At 40.1% G+C, this 21,828-nt stretch overlaps 1 protein-coding gene across 3 annotated transcripts; it reads right to left on the bottom strand.

Moving 5' to 3' along the window:
* Positions 1-1,776: 1,776 nt before the first annotated feature.
* LOC131237946 (auxilin-like protein 1) lies at positions 1,777-13,718 on the bottom strand. Of its 3 annotated transcripts, XM_058236055.1 has the most exons (8): positions 13,097-13,710; positions 7,633-10,609; positions 6,441-7,584; positions 6,221-6,318; positions 5,939-6,004; positions 5,757-5,846; positions 4,601-4,777; positions 1,777-2,017 (listed from the first exon to the last, which is right to left on the bottom strand). In XM_058236055.1, exons 1-8 carry the CDS (start codon positions 13,477-13,479, stop codon positions 1,982-1,984), a joined length of 4,971 nt encoding a protein of 1,656 aa, XP_058092038.1. In that variant the 5' UTR covers positions 13,480-13,710; the 3' UTR covers positions 1,777-1,981. The 3 variants fall into 3 exon arrangements, 2 of the variants coding, with proteins under 2 accessions (XP_058092038.1, XP_058092037.1); XM_058236054.1 differs by having other exon boundaries at positions 6,441-10,609; positions 13,097-13,709; XR_009167464.1 differs by lacking the exon at positions 1,777-2,017 and having other exon boundaries at positions 4,728-4,777; positions 6,174-6,318; positions 6,441-10,609; positions 13,097-13,718.
* Between the last annotated feature and the right edge of the window lie 8,110 nt (positions 13,719-21,828).

Raw genomic sequence — 21,828 nt, forward strand, 5'->3', positions numbered from 1 at the left:
TACATTTGCACATGTGGGGTACTTGAAGTTAAGGCAGGCACATGCTGCATATCGGGTGGTTTCACATCCTGTCTCAACAATGGATGGTTGGCACATGTGGTACAGCATATCGGGTGGTTTCACATCCTGTCTCAACAATGGATGGTTGGCACATGTGGTATAGGTATGGTCCTTATGATGGATTTGGGAACATTTGAGACATGTGAAGCATTAGAATAGTCGTTTGCACATAGGGGGCACTTGATGGTGGTCAACAAAGCATAGATAGAGACCATGGGGTACATGTGGCTCACTAACATATTTGACATATGTAAAGTGTTTGAAGATAGGGATAGCACATGTTGTACATGGCATATTATGAGCATATGACATATTGAAAGATAGGTCAATAACACATTAGGATATTATCGAAAATATTGAAAGGTAGGTCACTTAAAGTTGGAAGGTAGCACACATTGCACGTCTATAGCTTTAAGATGGATGATAGTACATGATGCACATGTGGCGCATTGGCACACATGAGGCACTTGAAGATGGATCGTTGCACATTTAAGGGAGGTACCTACAAAATTAGCTATGGCACATGTGAAGATGGGCAATGGCACGTGACTACCATTGCAAGGCACTTCATAGAAAGAGGGGTATTCCTTCTTATTTCCCTCAATTTCTCGGGAAGTCCTTTCCTTTTGTTTGTCTGCACAACGGGAAAAAAAAAATCACGGGGGTGTCATTTTTCAGCAAGCGAGACTCAAATGAAATGGGTGTTTCCCAGAAATTTAAAAAACCAAAAAAACAAAAAAAAAACAAAAACAAAAACAAAAACAGAAACAGAAACAAAAACTAAAGGAAACACCATTGTATTTCAATCATTTCCGTAAATTTGTATTTCAACAAAAAAGAAAAAAAAAAAAAAAACCATTTGATTTCGATCATTTCGACATTTGCTCAATTTTGTATTTCAACAAATCCAAACAGGCCCGTAGCAGCTTTCAGTTCCAATGAATCGGGTCACATGATTCATTGATCCAAACCACTGATGTCACGGGCCTCACCATGGATGAAATGGATCACTGACACATGAGCCTTATTTGTTCAAACTGATAAGCTCCAGAAACCATGGCCCGTAGCATACATGGGACCTGGGCCATTCATCACATGCGGCCCATAATCCTGATGACAGGGATAGTAAATTCATCATTGGCAGCATGTATATTGGCGTGTCAATGGACTACTAATAAAATGGCCCATTTTCAAAGTATGGCTCAACATGAGTAGAACTGTCAACCCAGAAAGCCGAGGACACGGTAAAGTAGACCTCTCTTCCCCAACAAAATTAGCCATATTCCTTCAGCCGTCCATTTACAGAACACTAATATAACATACTGGTTTGTGATGCTGAGATGTTTGGAGTATCCAGGTGGGTTCAAACTGTAAATGTACCTGGAACATAGCTGAAAGTGCTTTGTTTTTGGTGGACCTGACCTCTTATCATTCCTCAATATTAATGAGAAACGCTTAAGCAATTCCTGCAAGTGATTGCAGAGATGACCCACGATTAGGGGTGCAACTCGGGCAGGTTGGGTTGGGTTGAGGGGCAACCAGAGCCCAACCTGAGCTAGAGAGGGACCCACACTGCAGAATGCATGCCAATGAACTGCCAGTTCATCATATTTAAAACCATTGTTCAGCACTGACGGTAATGGAACCTTTGACAACTGAAGAGAACTGTCCTACTTATAAACAACTATACACCGCAGATCATGATAACACCCAGACTCATTGATCCATCAAGACCACCCAATGGATGAATTACCCACCTACCAGTTTCATGTAGCTACAATGATTTTCCCAACTAAATAGATGGGTGAGAAAAAAAAAATGCTTACATTACTAGTTGACTGCTACCAGAATGAAAAATTACAAGATGGGTTGTGGTGAAAATTATCAGTGGCAGGTGCTTCACAGGCCTAAACAGCATCTGCTACCGCTCTTCTGAATTGAACTTGTTCCATGCCTCCTGAGAATAAACACAAGATCAGTAAAATGCTCTAATCGCCGGTTCTATTAATACTCATGTACAAAAGAACTCGAAGCTGTACCCATAGTTCAAAAACCGAAAACTTGGCTTGATGTTCAGCCAGGTCAGGTTGACTCAAAAACTCAACCCTACCCGACTCAACTCGATATTTAAAAAATTACGGATATGAGTAGATATTTAACGTAGTAATATAAAATACAAATGCTATTGTTAAACACTCAATGGTGCATTGGTTAATTTCCATCTTTCCTGTAGCAGAGGTGGAGAGTTCAATTCCCTCCTTCCCAATTGACATTCTACTAATGTTCACGCAGTGTATGTGACTCAGCTTGAGATCTTGCCCAGTCGAGTCAACTTGCCTGAGTTTTGAGTCAACCCAGCGCATGCCAAAATCAACTGGTAAGTAAAAAAATGTGGTTTCTCGAGGTGGCTCAGAAAGACAGGCCAACTGAAAGATAGTATGCAGTCGTCCATAGACTGCCTTAGAAATTATCACACCTAGAGCATCTTACTGCTTTAATGAATGCCTTTTGGTGCCATGGGAAGCAGCAACAACCAACTAGCAAATAAGGCCATGTTTGGAAACAATGGATTCCATGCAAAACAATAGAGAAGGGATTTTCCTTTGATATGACAATTTTATGTTGCTTGGATGGCAAAATAAAGGGTGGATTCCACCCAGAAATCATTGCACTTTTCCATAATTTGGATTCTTGCACAAGAAACTAGGTGAGTAACTGTGAGAGGAATCTGAGATTTCCACATGCTATCCAAACAAGTGATCAAAATTGAAAACCATGTCATAATAGTTCTCATGGAAATCATCATTAGATGATTATTGTTGTTTTTTGCCCCTTTCTTTTCTGTCGGATTCCACATATCCAAACACGCCGCACCATTTGGGTGTACAAGCAAAATGAATTGCTGAAATTGTGTTTAATCCGGAAGAAGTGACAAAAGGTAATGAGAGAGACAGAGAGAAGGGTTCTAATGGTAGGCGACCTATGCTCACTTTTTTCTGTTTTGTGGCCCACTCATGATTTAGATCTGCCTCATTTTTGGGCTGACGTCCTAACATGAGCTTCTACAACTGATGTACAGTTTGGCCATCACATGGTCATCATGGGGGGCCCCAAGGAGCCTTTGTTGCATGGTCCCCTCGTACACCGCTTATGAGTGGGCTTAACCGCGAGGAAGAGAAGTGGGAGTGGCGTACCCTCATCAACAAATTGAGAAGACAAAAATAACCCTAGGTTGAAGAGAGCTACCCACACTCTTAAGGCTACTTGTTTTTTTTTTTTTTTTGAAAAGTCTCTAAGGCTACTTGTTTTTTTTTTTTTTTAAAGTCTCTAAGGCTACTTGTTTTTTTTTTTTTTTGAAAAGTCTCTAAGGCTACTTGTTATCACCCTCCCCCACAACTAATTGCAGGGGTAAAATTGGCCACACACTAGTTGCATTATATATAGCATAGATAATACTAATAATTGCAACAGGATTCGCTCCTGTCTAACCATGGCCAAAGCGCTGGCCCCAAAATAGATTTTCAAAACCTGATGCAAGTAGAACACAGCAGGTATCTGAAGGCAATAAATAGAACCAGACCGAGCTTGACTAGCATAGATAATACTAATAATTGCAACATGATTCGCTCATGTATCTATCCATGGCCAAATGGGCTGGCCCCAAAGTAGATTTTCATGACCCGATGCAAGAAGAACACAGCAGGTATCTGAAGGCAATAAATAGAACTGGACCGAGCTTGACTCACAAGATAGGACACAGATGTGACTAAGACTCGAGCAGCGTAACATACATTTCTTGTGAAGCTACAGAAAAGAACCTATATAAGCTTGGGGAAAGGTTATTCAGATGGAAATATGGGACTTCAACATCCCCTATAATGCATAACCAAATGCATGCTGCAAGCTCATGGACTAAGATATCAGCATCTTCATGCAAATGGACCTCTGATACATGACTGTCTACTCTTAGACAACACCTCTAAGCTGATTATAGGGGATCCATACCACGTTGTTTTGCACCCTTGTTGGAAAGGGTGTGCCAAAACGCACTGCACTGAGAGACAAGGGTTTCGACAGTGGCAATGCATGGCCACTTTTTTTCCGGTCCAGCGGCCTACTCGACCTTTAGATCTGCCTCATTTTTAGGTTGTCTTCCTAACATAAGCCAGTTCTACAGATGTACAGTGTGGATGTTACAAGTCATCACAGTGGGCCCTGTGGAGCCTTTGTTGCATGCCCCCTCATACCATGCTTATGTGTGGGCTACACACAAAGAGGAAGAGAAGTGGGAGTGGCCTACTCTAATCAATGGATTGATAAGACAAATACCCCTTGGTTGAAGGGCCAGCCACACCTCAAAACAACTTGTTAACGCCCCCCCTCCTCCGACTAATTGTAGGGGCAAAAATGTCCAAAAGCTACTAGCATTATATGTAGTATAGATCTAGATGCTATGATATTTTTCAATATTTTAATTTCAACATGAAGAGGATTCAAGTAAATTATATGGAATGAGGAAACAGGAAAGCAAGCAACACACCTTTAGCAGATCAAAAACTTTCTCACAGATATACTTCTGCTGAATGCTTGCACCTCTTTGCTGCACCTTGTCGGGATGAACACACAGAGTGGCCTTCCTGTAAGCTTTCTTTACAGCAACAGCTGTTATAACATCTGTCAATGGAATGGGCTGCCAACCACTATCGGACCCAAGGATCTGCCAACAAATATAGACAGGATCAAACAACAGATTCATATGTATCGACTGGCAAGATTGCAGACTGAATATTAATATTGGTATTTGTGAGATGTGAAAAATATTAGCCAATCATCTCATGGAATATTCAGCAACGAAAAGGACTGTGACACTAGAAAACCCATTGAAAACTGTTCAAATCATCTGGGTCAACCAGTTCAACCATCAGGTCGGGCAGCCATCCGGTCCAACTGTCTGGTCCACCATTTATAACACCATGATGATGCCACTGGTTGGCCCGGTTTGGATTGGACATAAAACTACCAATATGATGGAGTCAAATTATCTGTATGAGGTGGACCTAGAAAAAAGAGGAAGATGACTTGATTTATGCCACAGGAAACTAGGACATGCCAATTCAGCTACAGTTAAGAAATGGGATTGAAGTCTCTTCTCTGGGTGCCTATACAGACGTTACATGCCAATTCAGCTACAGTTAAGAAATGGAATTGAAGTCCCTTCTCTAGTTTCCAGTACAAACATTGTAAAACTGCGCACAAAAACAGGTTAGGGTCTGTCTGGGTCTTAAAACATTGCTTTTAAGGTGATAATAATACCCTAGTAGACCGTGGAAGTTTCCTAATCCAACACACGTAACTACATGCACATGTGTACACATAGGAATATGTGCCTATGTATGCCACATCTGCGGCACTCCACACTCATCAGGCAAGCCTCACTAACTATATAATCTCTCCCAAAATCATGCTGGTCTACTCATCATGTAGTCCCCACATGTATGTCAAATAGGGACGTTGCCTCTTTTATTTTATTTACTTTCCGGTTTTTTTTTTTTTTTCATCACATGGACCAACTTGGAGTCGCGCACATGACATGTGTCAACACAATTAGATAATGATAGCTCCAAGCAGCAGTAATCAAAACAGTTACAGAGATAATAAATTTTAAGTATTAGCAACTGCAGAACAATCTTGCATACATATTGCAGAGTGGAGAGCAATGCACGTAAGTTCCCTTCTTTTCCATTCGACCACCTTCTAACATCAGCATCCAGAGTTTCTGCTAATCTCTGCAATCATGATTTGATTTGGGTCAGACAGAAAGAAATGCAAGACAAACAGTAATTCCTTGAGTTTTCTGGACTGTGAACAGATATTTTACATTTCTCTCTGCTTGCTCCCTTTGAACAAGAATGTCACGCATATTTTTCTCTGCAAGAGCTTTTGCCTGAAATTTGAAATGAAAACAAAAAATGTAAGCTCAGTAGCTCACAGTAATTCCATTCAATCCATTCAAGAAGCTTGTCTCCCAAATTAAACAGAACCACATCACCTACAGAAAAATATTTTATCTCTATTACTCATAACACGGAATATCATATAAACAGGTTGCAGACCTGTCAAGTGCATTCCCAGACATGTAGGTTTTGAACAAGGCACATACCGCACGTTCGACTGTCCGTTGATTTCTCTCCCACCTTGCTTGACATCTTTTGGCTGATTCAACCTCAGCTCCTTGATGCTTTCCATTAGAGTAGGAAGCTACATTGTGACAGAACAGTATAATTCATAAGCAAAGCACCCAAGAAAATGCAAACAAAGCTCTGAAGAATCAATGGTATAAAAAGATGCAAGAAAATAGCAAATATGGAATTGCATACCACCTTGATTTGTGGAATTTGAATATCTCTGTGAAGTACTGCTGGAAGAATCTGTGGCAGCTGCCCGTTTTGCCTTCTCAGCTAGAGCTCTTTCTACAGCACGCTCCCGAGCCTCTGCAGTTGCTCTCTCAACTGCTGCACGCTCTGCCCTAAGTCTAGCTTCCACAGAAGCTTTCTCAGCTAATGATTTTTCACGAGCTTCAGCTGAAGCCTTCTCTGCTCTTTCACGGGCCTCTGCCATGGCTCTTTGTCGAGCTTCAGCTGTCGCTCTCTCCACAGCGGCCCTTTCTGCCCTCTCTCGGGCTTCCAAGAAAGCCCTATCACGAGCTTCACGGGTTGCTCTTTCAACAGCAATTCTATCCTTTTCTCTTTCCCTTTCCCTGTCCCTCTCTTCTTCTATTCTTCTTGCTCGCTCCATTTCCAGCTCTCTTTCTCGACGCATTCTCTCTTCTTTTTCCTTATCCTCAGTTCCATGAATTTCATTATCGTTCTGCTCTTTTCGTTCTGTAAGTTTATTCTCTGTAACAAATGGAGCTGTTCTTGATATGTTCTCTTTCCCTTCCAACACACTAGCCCGTTGAGCTGCTTCCAATTTCTTCCCATTTTCGCCCAACTGGAAAACTGCTTGAGCTGCTTTGTATTTGTTCTTATTTCCTTCCTGATTGTGGGCCATTTGAGTTTCTCGGATATTCATTTTCCCGTCGTCCTTGCCTCCATGGGCCTCATGAGCCAAATTTAGTTTCTTCCCATCTTCCCACTCATGGACCTCTTGCTCTGCTTCTGAATTCTTCTTATTTTCTTCTTGCCTGCTCACCATCTGGGCTGCTTTCAGTTTCATTTCACCATCTTCTCGCAGATAGACCTCCCTAGCTGCTTCCATTTTCTTCTCATACACTCCATTTTCACTGGCCTCTTGGATTGCTTTCAGTTTCTTACCATTTTCTTCCTGATTATTAGTATCTTGAGCTGTTTGTAATTTCTTCGTATTTCCGTCCTGCTCACATGCCTTTTTACCCATTTTCAGTTCCTTCTCATTATCTTCATGCAGGTGGATCACTTTAGCTGCTTTCAACCTCTTCTCCTCTTCACGCTCATGAGCCTCTTGAACTGCTCTTAGTTTCTTCTCATTTTCTTCCCACTGATAAGCCTCTTGAGCTGCCTCTTGCCTCATCTCATTTTCCTCCCTTTCACAAGCCTCTTGAGCTGCTTTTAGGTTTTTCTCATTTTCTTTCTGCCCAAAAGCCTCTTGAACTGCTTTCAGTTCCTCCTTTTCACGCCCACGATCTCTGTTTAATTTCTTCTCGTTTTCTTCTTGTTCATGAACCTCTTGATCTGCTTTCTCATTTTCTTCCTGCTCATGAGCTCCTTGATCCATTTTTAATTTCTTCACCCTTTCTCCCTGTTCACAAGACGCTTGAGATGCTTTTAATCTCTTCTCATTTTCTTCGTGCCCATGACCCTCTTGAGCTGCTTGCCATTTCTCATTTTCCTCCCGCTCACGAGCCTCTTGAGCTGCTTTTAGTTTCTTCTCATTTTCCGCACGCTCACAAGCATCTTGAGCTGCTTTTAGCTTCTTTTCATTTTCTTCATGCTCACGAGCCTCTTGAGCTGCTTTTAGCTTCTTTTCATTTTCTTCGCGCTCCCGAGCTGCTTGAGCTTCTTTTAGTTTCTTTTCATTTTCTTCACGCTCCCGAGCCGCTTGAGTTTCTTTTAGTTTCTTCTCATTTTCTGCTTGCTCCCAAGCCGCTTGATCTTCTTTTAGTCTCTTCTCATTTTCTGCTCGCTCCCGAGCCGCTTGAGCTGCTTTTAGTTTCTTCTCATTTTCTTCACACTCACGAGCCGCTTGAGCTTCTTTCAGTTTCTTCTCATTTTCTTCACGCTCACGAGCCGCTTGAGCTGCTTTCAGTTTCTTCTCATTTTCTTCGCGCTCACGAGCCACTTGAGCTGCTCTCAGTTTCTTCTCGTTTTCTTCGCGCTCACGAGCCGCTTGAGCTGCTTTCAGTTTCTTCTCATTTTCTTCCCGTTCACGAGCCTCCTGAGCTGCTTTCAGTTTCTTCTCATTTTCTTCACGCTCACGAGCTGCTTTCAGTTTCTTCTCATTTTCTTCGCGCTCATGAGCCACTTGAGCTGCTCTCAGTTTCTTCTCGTTTTCTTCGCGCTCACGAGCCACTTGAGCTGCTTTCAGTTTCTTCTCATTTTCTTCCCGTTCACGAGCCTCCTGAGCTGCTTTCAGTTTCTTCTCATTTTCTTCACGCTCACGAGCCGCTTGAGCTGCTTTCAGTTTCTTCTCATTTTCTTCGCGCTCACGAGCCACTTGAGCTGCTCTCAGTTTCTTCTCGTTTTCTTCGCGCTCACGAGCCGCTTGAGCTGCTTTCAGTTTCTTCTCATTTTCTTCCCGTTCACGAGCCTCCTGAGCAAATTTTAGTTTCTTCTCATTTTCTTCGCGCTCACGAGCCTCTTGAGCTGCTTTTAGTTTCTTCTCGTTTTCTTCCCTCTCACGAGCCTCTAGAGCTGCTTTCAGTTTCTTCTCGTTTTCTTCCCTCTCACGAGCCTCGAGAGCTGCTTTCAGTTTCTTCTCGTTTTCTTCCCTTTCATGAGCCTCTAGAGCTTTTTTCAGTTTCTCATTTTCTTCCCTTTCACGAGCGTCATGTGCTGCTTTCAGTTTCTTCTCATTTTCTTCACGTTCACGAGCCTCTTGAGCTGCTTTTAATTTCTTCTCTGCTTCAAGCTTAGGGGCCTCCTGAGCAGCTTTTAGTTTGTCATTTTCTTCCTGCTCATGAGCCTCTTGGGCTGCTTTTAGTTTCTTCGCATTTTCTTCCAGCTCATGAGCAGCTTGGCCTACTTTTAGTTTCTTCTCAATTTTCTCCCTCTCAGGAGCCTCTTTAGCTACTTTCTGTCTCTTATCGCTCTCTTCCTGCCCATTGGCCTCTTGAAGTGTTCTCATTTTCTCACTATCTGCAAGTCCACTTGCTTCTTTAGCTGCTTTCTTCTCATTCAATTCGCGCTCATGAACCTTTGCAATTGTGTTTAGTTTCTCATTATTCTCCTGCTCGGGCACCACCTGAGAAGCTTTGAACTTCACATCTTTTACCAGCTCAAAGAACTGGTTCTCTGCTTTCCATTCCCCTGCTCTCTCTTCCTCGAATTTACAGTTTTCTTGGGCAGCTTTGACCTCCTTTCTTTCCTTACACCTTCTGTCTTCATCTAAACCAGGCTTCACAATGTTCTGAAACTTCTCTCTTTTTCTTTCCATTGATAGTTTTGCACTCTTTAGCCTTGCTTGAGCTTTCTCCATAGCTTCTTTCATGGCAGCTGCAGAAGCTGCAGCATCTGAACTTGCATCTACCTCTACATCAAAGAAAAGAGGTGAACTATCCTTGGCAGACTCTTCAAGTATGAAAGTTTCAGAAGCAGCCCTGAAGTGGCGAGTTCCGCCCATGGTCTGAGGTTTCCAAAAATGTGCTTCAGCTGGATAAGACTTCAAGTTTGTGTCCATCATTTTGTGGGAATCTCCCTGCTTATTATTTAATTTTGGCGGTGGTCTTGAGGGAGGTGGAAGTCGAGAGGGTTGTGTCCGAAGGTTAATATCAGAGACAGTTAAAAACACTTTTTCAGGATAGGATCTATCACCACTGGGCTTCAGGTTATCACACGAATTGTGTAACTGACACTGTTCACCTGCAGGATTGACCCCCGAAGCACTGGATTTACTGTCGAGCTGTTCCTTTTCTGCCTTGAGATCATTTCCAGAAGCCTTGATGATATTACTGAGGGCAGGGATGTCTGATGCGTTTTCCTTGAAATGATTTTCCTCCATTGTTCCCCCAGAAGAGTCCATATTGAGACTGGGATCATCGGTTCCCTGGGGCAAAGGTTTGTCACATTTTGTGTTTTGAGGGGAGCATGCATCAACTACAAAAGTAAATCCAGAAACCTCATGGAGTTCAGCTATGTGTGTTGTCCCATTCACTGAATCTTCTATGCTTCTTTGATTAGACTTATTATATGACACATTGAATTGCTTCATGCCATCATATATATGATGAGAGTCTCCCTTCGACAGGAACTTATTCTGTTCTGAACTAGCAAAGGGATCCACGTAATGATCTTCTGAAGGTGCTCTGGAAACAGCTATTGGTGCCTGCTGTTGGGATCCCATTTCGGCCGGTGTCCTGCACATTCAGGAAATAAAAAGAAGATGAAACAAACTGCGATCAAATTCTAACCGATAGGGACTGAAATGACTGAAATGTATGTGTAGCTAAGCTGTTTTGTCTTTTAATACAGCCAAAGATAACACTCAAAAAAGAAAATGAAGGAAATATACAGCATTGGATCAGCGCTCGCAAAAAAGACGCATGATATTCAATAACAAATATAGTACTGACCAAGCAACTGAACGAATCTGATCTGAAACAAGAAACTGTAATTCATTATTACAGCAGCCACTGCTAGGCTTCCTCACGGTTCTTAACATGGTGTTTGAGAATCCAGTGCATTTGATGCCAATTTGCAAATATAGAATTTGAAGCAATTAAAGAAAGAAATCTCAGTTCCCTTCAGAATTTTAATTCTTCCTTACAGATTTTTTTTTCCTTTCTTTGTTGAGAATGACCACTTCATTAGTAAGAGAGAGAGAGAGAGAGAGAGAGAGAGAGAGAGAGAGAGAGAGAGAGGGGGAGGACAGATAAAAAGACCAGGAAGGATAGAATTAGAAAACAAATGAATTCGAAATTTTTTGAAAAAATAATCATTCATAAGTAATGATTTTATACTGATGATTTTACGAGGGACTGAGGATGGCAAGGACATGTGATGTTATGCCTGGTGTACAAATGATCCCAAAAGACTCATAAAGACATGTCCTTGAATTTTTCAATGCCACAAAGAATGAGTAATCCTTGTTCTGCCTTTCCTTTCTTCTTCTAAATTTTCTACTTTAGTAAATGAAATTTGAGACTCACATGAGCCAAAATTCCATAGAAGGCCAAGTCCAAATAATGATTTTATTTATACTGCTGATTTTATGAGGGACTGAGGATGGCAAGGACTTGTGATGTCACGCCCAGCGGACAAATAGTGCAAAATGACTCATAAAGACATGTTCTTGAATTTTTCTATGACACACAGGAAGAAGGGGAAAAAAAAAAAAAGAGTAATCCTCATTCTGCTTTTCCTTTATTCTTCTATATTTTCTACTTTAGTGAATGAATTTCTGGACTCAGATGAGTCCAAAAGTTCCATCAAAGGCCAAGTCCAAGCCTTGAGTTTCCCAAGAACGATTGGTGTTGGCTTTTACTTGGCAAAAGTTCTACGATCGGTTACCCATCAGACATCAACCTTCCTCTTTTACGCAAGCTCTTGGAACCAGCAATGACAATGACAAAGGCTCAGAGATGCCACTCGCATGCCAACACAGTCCCATCCAGTACTAACCCTACCCCAACTACTCCATGCTTGCCCCAAATGGCAAGCACGCAAAGTAGGGTCATGGATGGGCAATTTTCCAAGCAAACTGCTACACACAAAGTCACACCCCAAATACAAGAAAGTTCGCCCTCTGAGTAGTAGGCTCCTTAGAAAAGCACAGAACCTGCCAATACATGATTATGAACATGGCTCACATGACAACACAATCAAGTCCCACAAAACAACTTAGCACAACCACTTCGTGCCATACCCCATATGGTTATGTATAGGGTCTACAGGCTTCTACAGGACTGATGAATGTATGAATTTAGTGATAGTTGGGCTCTTACTCTGTTTGGACCCTTCTTTAACGTATTTGCTGGTTACCTTTTGTTACAAATAGATATACAAGTAGGAAGCTAATTATCCTAACCAATAGGCTTCCAGCCTTGATTCTTTTATTGATAGTATTACTTCATGACTTGGCAATAAAGCATTACATATGGACTTTTTTAATGGACAGATTATTACAATTTTGAGTGAATGAAATTAGGAAATTTTTTTTTTCTCTTTGTTTCCTGCAATGGGATTCAAGACCTAGAGTGGTTCTTCCATTAGCCCTTAGGTGCGACCCTACTGAGCATTTGTGGAGCAATTCCACATACCTATCCAAAAACCTCTGTTACCCCATACCCCCCCACCCCCCCCCCCCCCAAAAAAAAAAAAAAATGCTGATTAATGAGTTGATCGGAGATATATCGGAGCATTTAGCGGCGGAATAGACCGAAGTAGGTAAGTATTCGAATAGTTATGTTCTAGTTTGATTTCATCACCATTGCCACATTAGCTGACCCGGTGCACCGCTGCCAGCCTGGCATGATGTAGCCACATGGGAAGGTGCATATGGGCGTAAACAAAGCTGTGATAACATGAGATTCTAAGTCACTTTTCAAATCTCATGCGACTACAAACATGTACCCAGACAGAAATGCAGGAAAACACAACTCCCCCAAAAACCAAATTTACTCAACTTGCTCTAAACTTCCCATCAGATGAACACGACAAAGAAAACAAATTAGAAACATAAACAATTAAAAATGGAATTCAACGAACAACTAAAACACGGAACATAAATAAAAGGGAAAATCAGTAAATATCAACAAAAACTAAAAAAGGAAAAAAATGCTATATAACAGAGATTGCTCTTCAAGTTCAACGCAAACAATAAGCAAAAAGGGGGGAAATCATACCTTGAATTTGTGGAAGAAGTTTCCTCCCCTTTAGGTTGTGCAAACATTTCCTCATAGGAAACGGCGAAATCCCCACCATCGAAACCACCGAAAACTTGCGTGTAATCGAATTTATTCGAGCCGCGGACGTCAAAGGGGACATCGTCATCTTCTCCTTCGGCAGGGAAATCCAGATACGGGATTGTCGATGCCAAGCTCTTCGGAGCGGAGAAGCCCCCGAAAATCTCCCCATAGTCTTCAATCCGGGCGGCAAAAGGCGGCATGGCGAACTTCGGTGGCCCACCGAAGACGTCATCATAGCCATTGCCGTTGGAGATGAGCGATTTCTTCGAGAGAGTTGAAGATGAGCGCTTGCTGAAGAGAGGGTGCTGGAAATCCGCCATGAAAGAGAGCTTTTCTCGCTCTCCCTCTCCCTCTCTCTCTCTCTCTCTCCCTCTCTCTCTCAGTCTGTCTCTCTCTATCTCTCTGGAAATGAGAGGAATGAAAGCTGGCTTTTGTGTTTATGTATTTTCTTTTTTATTTTTATTTTTTATATATTTTTTGGGATAAAATAAAAAAGAAAGGAACAAAAATGGATGTTGCTGGACAGTGAGAACGCTGCTGGAGGTTTCTGTAAGAATCGGCGATTTTTTTAAGGGAGTGGGGGACGGGGTTTCAAATGATCGGCTGGGGTAGAGGTAGAGAAAAGAAGGGCAGGCGCTTGGAATGCATCCGGAATCAATGTGTTCGAAAATGACACTTATGTCCCGGATTTTTCAAATAACCGTTCTCCGGATCAATGGGACCGGAATCGTCCTTAACACCTGTTTTCACGCAGTTGCGTGAAACACCCAACCTCTATGGGGTCCACTAATGTTTGATACGTGAATCCACTACGTACATCACGTGAGAACCATATTTCAACCGTACAAACAAAAGATAAGACTGATAAAAGACTCTAATGGAACACATCAGTGGAAAACATAAAAAAACTGCTCGTAAAACCTCTAAGTGCAGACGGTATGGCCCACCTAATGGTTGGATCACGATGATTTTTCTATTTTCAATCCTGGTGAGTTACATCTGGTGACTCACCATATTGGACCCACATGCAAACCTTTGTTTGGTATCTCATCCCCACTGTTTCATGTGGTGTGCCCACCTGAGTTTTAGATCTTGGTGAGTTTTTGTTTTGGACCATAGAATCGAGGACAGAATCTGATGGACGGAGTGGATTTTACGTATACATCATAGTAGGTCCCACAAGCTGGGTGTTTTACGCGCACATGTGGTGACGAGTTGCAGAGAATTCCGGTCCGGGTCAATGAAAACTCGAGTGCACTATGTAACTGAGCCAGCTCCACACGTGATAAGAAATCGCGCGTGTGAAGGAACAGATCTGTTCATCAGACGGTCTCTGCTCTTCAGATGTCATGCCTCAAAAACAGGGAGATATAATCATCTGGCTGTTCGTACGTGCATGAAAGAAAACGAACGGTCCACGTTCTACGTACACTTGTGACCCACCTGAAGAAATGAGCATCTTAATTTTTGAGATAATATATTAAGCTTATACACAAAGGAGATTCCTTTGTGAAGGGGTGCAATTTTCACACGTATGGTTTCTTACTGCCACGTGTGAAGCAAGTTCAGTTACAAAGATCCCGCAAACAATGCATCTTTCCTGCCAGCATGCAACTTGCTTAGGACATCTGTACCATTGAAGTGGTAGTCTACCGCATGAAGTGGCATATGCGTGCATCAATCTGGACTGTTCAAATCGTGTGGCTAATGTTGAATGGGCACAGCTAAAAGCAAAATCTAACAGAAGATCTTAATCATCTGATATAGTCCATATCGCCACTGAATTTGGACCGCTGATCATTTTCTTTAAAAACATCATCACTTATGATCTACTCCACCCTGGGGGACACACAAGGGTAGTTGTTAGATGATCTAAGCCATCCATCTGGATATCCGTACGTTGGATGTATGGGTCTTTTTTTCCTTTTTAGAATGAGCATTCGAGATCTTTGTTTTTTTTTTTTTTTTTGTCCCCTCATGTGCTTCTATTTTCTCTCTCACGTGCTTTCGATTTTCACCTACCTAAAGTTAGGTGGCGTTTAAAACACTGCATTTTTATATTTTTTTTCCATTAAAAAAATATTCGAAGTTCCAAAATCGTGCTAGGATGTGTTCTTCGGGCAATGCATGTCAACATCGAGGGTGCGGATTAGGTGAGTCCCGAGTAAATAGCTCAGTGGGTGAGTCCCTGATTGTGAGGCCCACCTTGATGTATGTATTTTATATCCACTCAATTTATCAGTTTTTTCAGCTCATCTTATAGCATTGTTTCAAAAATGAAGCAGATCCAAATCTCAAGTGGACCACACCACAACAAACAAAAAGTGTTCATTGACAATTAAAAACTTCTTGTGGACCACTATAATTTTGGATCGAACTGTTATTTGTGTTTTCCCTTCATTCAGGCCTCATTGACCTTCCTTTTCAACCGGTTGGATGGCAAAGAAGAATTACAGTCGGCCTTAGGAATTTTTTAATGGTGGGCTTTTAATGATCTGGAAAAACTGGTGGACCGTGTGGATTTATACCACATACATCAAGGTGGCCCCACAGCCACCAAACCCCAGACTCACCCAATTCCATACAGGGAAAGCAGGACCTGTTTGCCACACGTCATGTTGCTATCACACAGACACAGGAATGTCACAATCGGCAGAGATTATTTAACGTTTGGCCTACTAATGGACTTATTCAAACAGGAATGTTATGTTTTCTGCATGCATTTAATTAAAGAGGATTTATCAAACATTAGCTGGATTCCAAGGAAAATCAGAATACAGCTATGTTGACAATAGAAAAATGGGAACCATACGCTCTTGTAGTGTTTGTGCTGCTGCATGGTTGATCTGATTTATTTCTATTTTAATATTTTCTTTGATTACAGTCAAATTTATTTTATAACCTTTAAAACATTTAATGCTTTGTCTATTTGTGCAATAGAATGAAATGGCCTTGTAAATGGGTGTGGGACTGGTAATGTTGTGCTCAGTCAATGCTCTTAAGCATAAACTCTGCAATTGTAATTCGGACTAAGTCATTTGGTCTTAAATAAAGTCTAACACTCAATTGGGCTAATAGGGTCTGATTGAACCTAAGTCAACTTGAACCAGCCACGTGAGACACTTTCACGACTTTGAACCCCTAAATGTAAAGCCAGGCCTGTTTTGATTTGAAAGTTTTTAAAATACTTTTTTTAATATGATGCATGTCGAGTATAAAATTGCAAGAACGAACACTTTTTGTTGAAATTGACTAATCTTAGGTTGTATGGAATTACATTGGATCAAATGTAAATTCCATCCCCAATTGGAAATAATGTAAAGGATTGAATTAATACATGTATCACGTTGACCAGTCCCATGAGGAGAAACTATGAGATTTCTTGTGAATTTTAAATCGATTCCATCCATCGCCCGTATTGAAGCGTGTTTCATTTACGTCATCCATTCAGTTACAACTTTTACATGTGACAACCGAGTAGCATATACATACAAGTAATGATCATCAATTGTGCAATTTGGTTTGTTTACAATTTCATAGTCCACCAATTGTAAGTTTCACTTAATACCATGGCATCCTGGCATATAATTATTGTGTAATAAGTGTTAATTCCATCTAATGCAATTCAATACTAGTTAATCATGTGTTCCAAACAGGCCCTTAAATCCTGGGTTCGAGTTCCTATGTGGGGTGTGTGTGAGGGAAAAAAAAAAAAACTAATTGGGTCAAATAAAGGGCAGCGGGGGTCTAGAAATTATACCCACAATGACTTGTAACTCAAAACAAGATTGAGTTTGATAGGATGTAGCTTTCTACAAGGCAGAGCGAGACTTCCTACTGGTAGAATTTATTTGGATTTTCCAACTATTGGAAGAAACAGATGGAAGGTTATATGTGGTTGGGTTGGTTCTTGGTGTTGTTTAATAAGATAGATTTATACGTAGGCATATAATTAATTTCTTAGCATCTTACTAATAATTAGGAGATGATTTCTTATATTCTTTTCATAACAACCATGTCACACTTCATGGTGCAGCACCAAAATGATCACTTGTAACTTAAATCATGGTTTAATGTCCCCTTGTAACAAGTCATATTGTAAATTGTTACTGTTATAAGCTTGGTCAAATTATTTTTAAATAAATATCCATTTAGTATATAACAATGGTTATGAACGAAAATACCATATGTCAGCACGTACCTACATGACAATGGATTGGGTCGGCCCATGGGTTAGCTAGCCTGACCCACTTCAGAGGTGAGTTTGGGCTAATTAGGCAATGGGTAGGTGATTGGTCGTGGGTTCAAAAATGTGACTGTTTAAGTAAATAGGTCCAGCTTAGGTTCAGCCCTATCCATATAGCGTACCAATGAGTTAGCCAAATGATGACTTAACCCAACCTATAACTAAACACAAATTAATAGATGATAAGTATAGATACATAGGGACAATGGATGCATGTTTATGTGTATCCATTAATTAGGCAAAGCATGCATGCCTTTAGCCATATTCATTCTTAAACCAAGTGCAATGGTGTTGGGTCGATCAAGTTAGCTGAGTTCGATCCAATAATTAAAAAAATGTGTCGGATCAAGCTTAGGTTTGATGAATTTTAATTGGGCTCGGCTTGAGCTGGAATTCTTAACCTACTTAGTGAAAGTATTTGCACATGGCGGAAGCAAAGTAAATTGAATCAAATCAAATGTATTTCTAAGTATGTATGCATTGACACAAACTTAAATAAATCTTATCTTTTATAGAGAATGAAAGGCGATCTACGCTTGCTATTTCTCTCTCCTTTTATTGAACGGGCTATCCTTATGTTTCTACTTCATGTGCTAAGGAAACTTTCCTGAGGCATAAACCTTGCATGGTTTCATAAGTTGTTCTCATATATTTATGCACTTATAAGCATTTTGCCACCAAGTTTTTCTTATCATAGTGAGATTTTTTTGAGACAATCAATGTAAGCCATTTAAACTACAAACACGCACTCACAATATACTGGTTTAATTACACAGAACTTTAACTAGTCAAATGCTACATATACATTGCATGCATATATATGATCACCTTTTCCTATGCTATCATATCCATATCCTTTTATGTATCACATTGAAGTCCATTATCTTAATTCTATCGCATCATATGACCATGATTGATCATCAAAAAAATATATCTAAATTATTAATTTTACAAAACAATACATATGATAATTTTAAAATTAATTATTTAATTAAAATAATTTGCAAAACTAATTTACACAACTATATTGATAAATCATTTCAATTTCTAATATAAAACTAGACACATAAGGGTTGTAAATCATTTGTAAAGAATTGTAATTCTTATAAAAACATGATCAATCACCCAACTTACTACAATCCACTTAAAAAACTCACATATTAATGAATCAAATTAATCGACCAAATTTTCACTAGGATATGAAGTTTTCTTAAGGATAAGGATATGTTTAACAAGCATATAAAATACAAACTAATACCAAATAAATAAATACAGATTTACTTCCTAAAACCAGTCAATGTGTACATATGTATACACTTACATATGTGTGGAGACAATGTTATGTAATAGAGATTCACCATACGAAAAAGCGACACCATTAATAGCATACTGTAAATTAAGCTATTTCAACTATCTCTTGACTATCACAATAGTTTAGGTATATAAAGAACAAAACAAGTCAAGGCTCACAATGTATTTCACATCATACTTCATTCCATATGGTTATAAAGAACTCAATGAATTTTTCCAATGAATTAGTCCCAGCCACATCCTTTCCATGCATGCACATAAATTATAAGAATGAAGAAAATATATAATTAATTGGAGTAAAATGATATATATTCCACCATGTGAAAATTGGTTAGGCTTATGTTGACCCAACTCTACCGGAACCGGACCTATTGCCTCTCTCTCTCTCTCTCTCTCTCTCTCTCTCTCTCTCTCTAATCATCTCTTCTATCTGGGCTTTGGCATCACCTTATTAAATTACCTAAATGCCTTTCATTTTAGTTTAAAACCCTCCCATATCCACTAATAAATTTGCATGACTCTCCATAACTTGTATCATATTTAGTAGAGATTATTTTTAATTGCTTAGCTAGATTTTTTTATTTCATAATTAGCAAAAGAACAACTACCATGGGCTAAACAATAATTTCCCTTTTAAGGACATATATTGGCCTAATATTTCCCATAATGGCAATGATCTACGTGCCATTATTTCACCACCTTATGAACTTTAATTCTTTGAAGAGTAAGATTGATGATACTCAGGCACTTGGAATGTAATTAGAAATTGCATACATGGCATACAAGTAATTCAAATTAGACTGTTCAATTTTTAAGTCCCAGTTTAGATGTATCATGAAAAGTAACTTATGCTTATTCAATGGTCTGATTAGCTGATTGGTGGACATTTAATGGGCAGTTAAGAATGAAAAATATCCAAGGATCTTATCTAGGGGTGTACATCGAGCCAAACCGAGTCGAACTGGGCTCAACCCGGCCCGACCCGGTCACTAGTCAAACCCAGCCCGGCCCGGTCACCGGGCCAACATGTCTAGCCTGAACTCGGCCCAGTCAACAATCGGGCGAGTTCGGGCCAGTTTCGGACCTACTCCATCTACAAAGGGACCCACGATTTGGATGGCCTGGATTACTGTAAATCTATGACACTTGTAAGGTGGATGAGTCACTGTCACTTCAAAGATGAGCGGTGAACTATCCCAAAAGTCAAGAGAGAGATTGAGAGAGAGAGAGAGAGATTAGAGAGGGAGAGACGAGAGGGACGAGACAGAGAGAGAGAGAGAGAGAGATTGAGAGAGAGAGAGAGAGATTAGAGAGGGGGAGAGAGAGAGAGTTTTAGGGTTTCGGGTCAGGCGATGTTCTCACTTCTCTGTCTCAAATGATTAGGGTAAGGATTTAGGACATATATATATATATATATATATATATATATATATATATATGTAAACGGCCGAGTCGGGCCAGGTTGGGTCAAGTTTCGGACCGAGTCGGGCCGAACTGGGACCTGTTCGAACTCGTCCCAAACTCAGTTTCGAGTTGAAGAAAATGGCCCGTCCCGGACCGAACTCAGTTTCGGGTAGGGCCGAGTCAAGTTTTTTCGGGCCGAGTCGAGCGAGTTAACCGGGCTAGCCCGGTTCGTGTACAGCCCTAGTCTTATCTCAACAAATAGGTGTACACGAATCAGAGGTTAGGATTGTTTAACTAATCTACTAGGATATCATGACTCATGGGCAAAGGGTTTCACGATTTAGTAGGTTTTATTTGTGTGCATGTATGCTACATGTACAAGCATGCGTATCAAGTGTCATACGCTGTCAGTGTATCAAATAACTCTCCGTAATGGGAGTACTTCATATTGTCCTAACATTATTGCGAAAAATCATGGCAAGCAATCATCCGCGATATAAACAAGATTTGTGCTTCGCAAAGATAAAAATATAAAATAGAGGACTTATACGATCTAGATCATTCGGCACCCACGTGGATGAACCATTTAAATCTTAAGAGTGGAAGATCTTGACTTCTAATCCTGAGGCTTTGTTCAGTTGAGTGGGGACTATCACTGCATTTTTTTCTTAACCATCTATTTTCAGGCCAAAGGCTTCGTCCCCTTTGTGAAACTTTGGGGGCATGATCCACCCATGTTGAGCCTAGCAAACCATGTTAGCACTGTTGGTCACTTGGTCCGTTTTTTTATTGTGTCGCGTTGGAATCAATATAGTAGCCCGATCCAAACCAATCAACTTTGACCCTAACCGTCAAAATAAGCAGATATATATGTCCACTATAAACCTATTTGATCAAATTATGAGAAGATTGGTAGCTTACTCACCACTTGCAAAAGTTTATAACAATCATATGATAGTCAAAGGGATGAGAAATGACTTTTAGAATATCAATGCAAATTAGATAAAAAGAAGAATTAACAATCGGCCATTAAGAGCAACTGCAATAATATATCTTTTGAAATAACTGCTTGATATTGGATAGAGAACAAATCCAGCATATGAACTTAGACTTATATTACAACTTAAGATTATGTATAAGAATTATCATTACTTCTAGGGTAAAATGAAATAAAAGATAAATTGATAAATTTGATTAATTGTTATTTGTTGGTTTTTTTTTTTTTATATATCTTTTTCTTTGTCACATTCCTCTGATATTTATAGATTTTTGCCATAACATTTTATTACAGATCATTCTTCTATTATTGCAATGGTTACAATAGTCCAAAAATATTTCTAAATTCTTCTCTTCTCTAGATACTTCTTTAAATATCTTTAACAGCTCGATTGCATTTATTGTATGTCGACTACAACACTCCGTCAATCATCCCCGTATGTGTACAATTAGATTTACACAAGTTGTAATCCTGCAAAAGACATTCCAAATCTTTAAAAATATTTTTATCCACTTCATATTTCTCATGCAATGCCACGTGCCACCCTTCTATTGAGTTTCTCAAAATAGCTAGAAATAAGGTACAACAAGCACATATCCCAACCCACACCATCTATTCAATCTTATGTCAATCCAAGCTCTAATTCAACTCACCCTTTCATGAGGCCATAAGGACATGGTCCTAACATGTGGAATCATCACATAGGTTCGA

Source organism: Magnolia sinica, chromosome 2 (assembly GCF_029962835.1).
Source record: "Magnolia sinica isolate HGM2019 chromosome 2, MsV1, whole genome shotgun sequence".
Taxonomy (NCBI): domain Eukaryota; kingdom Viridiplantae; phylum Streptophyta; class Magnoliopsida; order Magnoliales; family Magnoliaceae; genus Magnolia; species Magnolia sinica.

Coding starts and splice junctions, on each gene's coding strand:
- LOC131237946 (XM_058236054.1), bottom strand. CDS start 13,479: ATGGCGGATTTCCAGCACCCTCTCTTCAGCAAGCGCTCATCTTCAACT. Junction 6,319..6,440: donor TTCAAATTCCACAAATCAAG/GTGGTATGCAAT, acceptor GTCACAATGTAG/CTTCCTACTCTAATGGAAAG. Junction 2,018..4,600: donor AAGTTTTTGATCTGCTAAAG/GTGTGTTGCTTG, acceptor GTTTATTCTCAG/GAGGCATGGAACAAGTTCAA.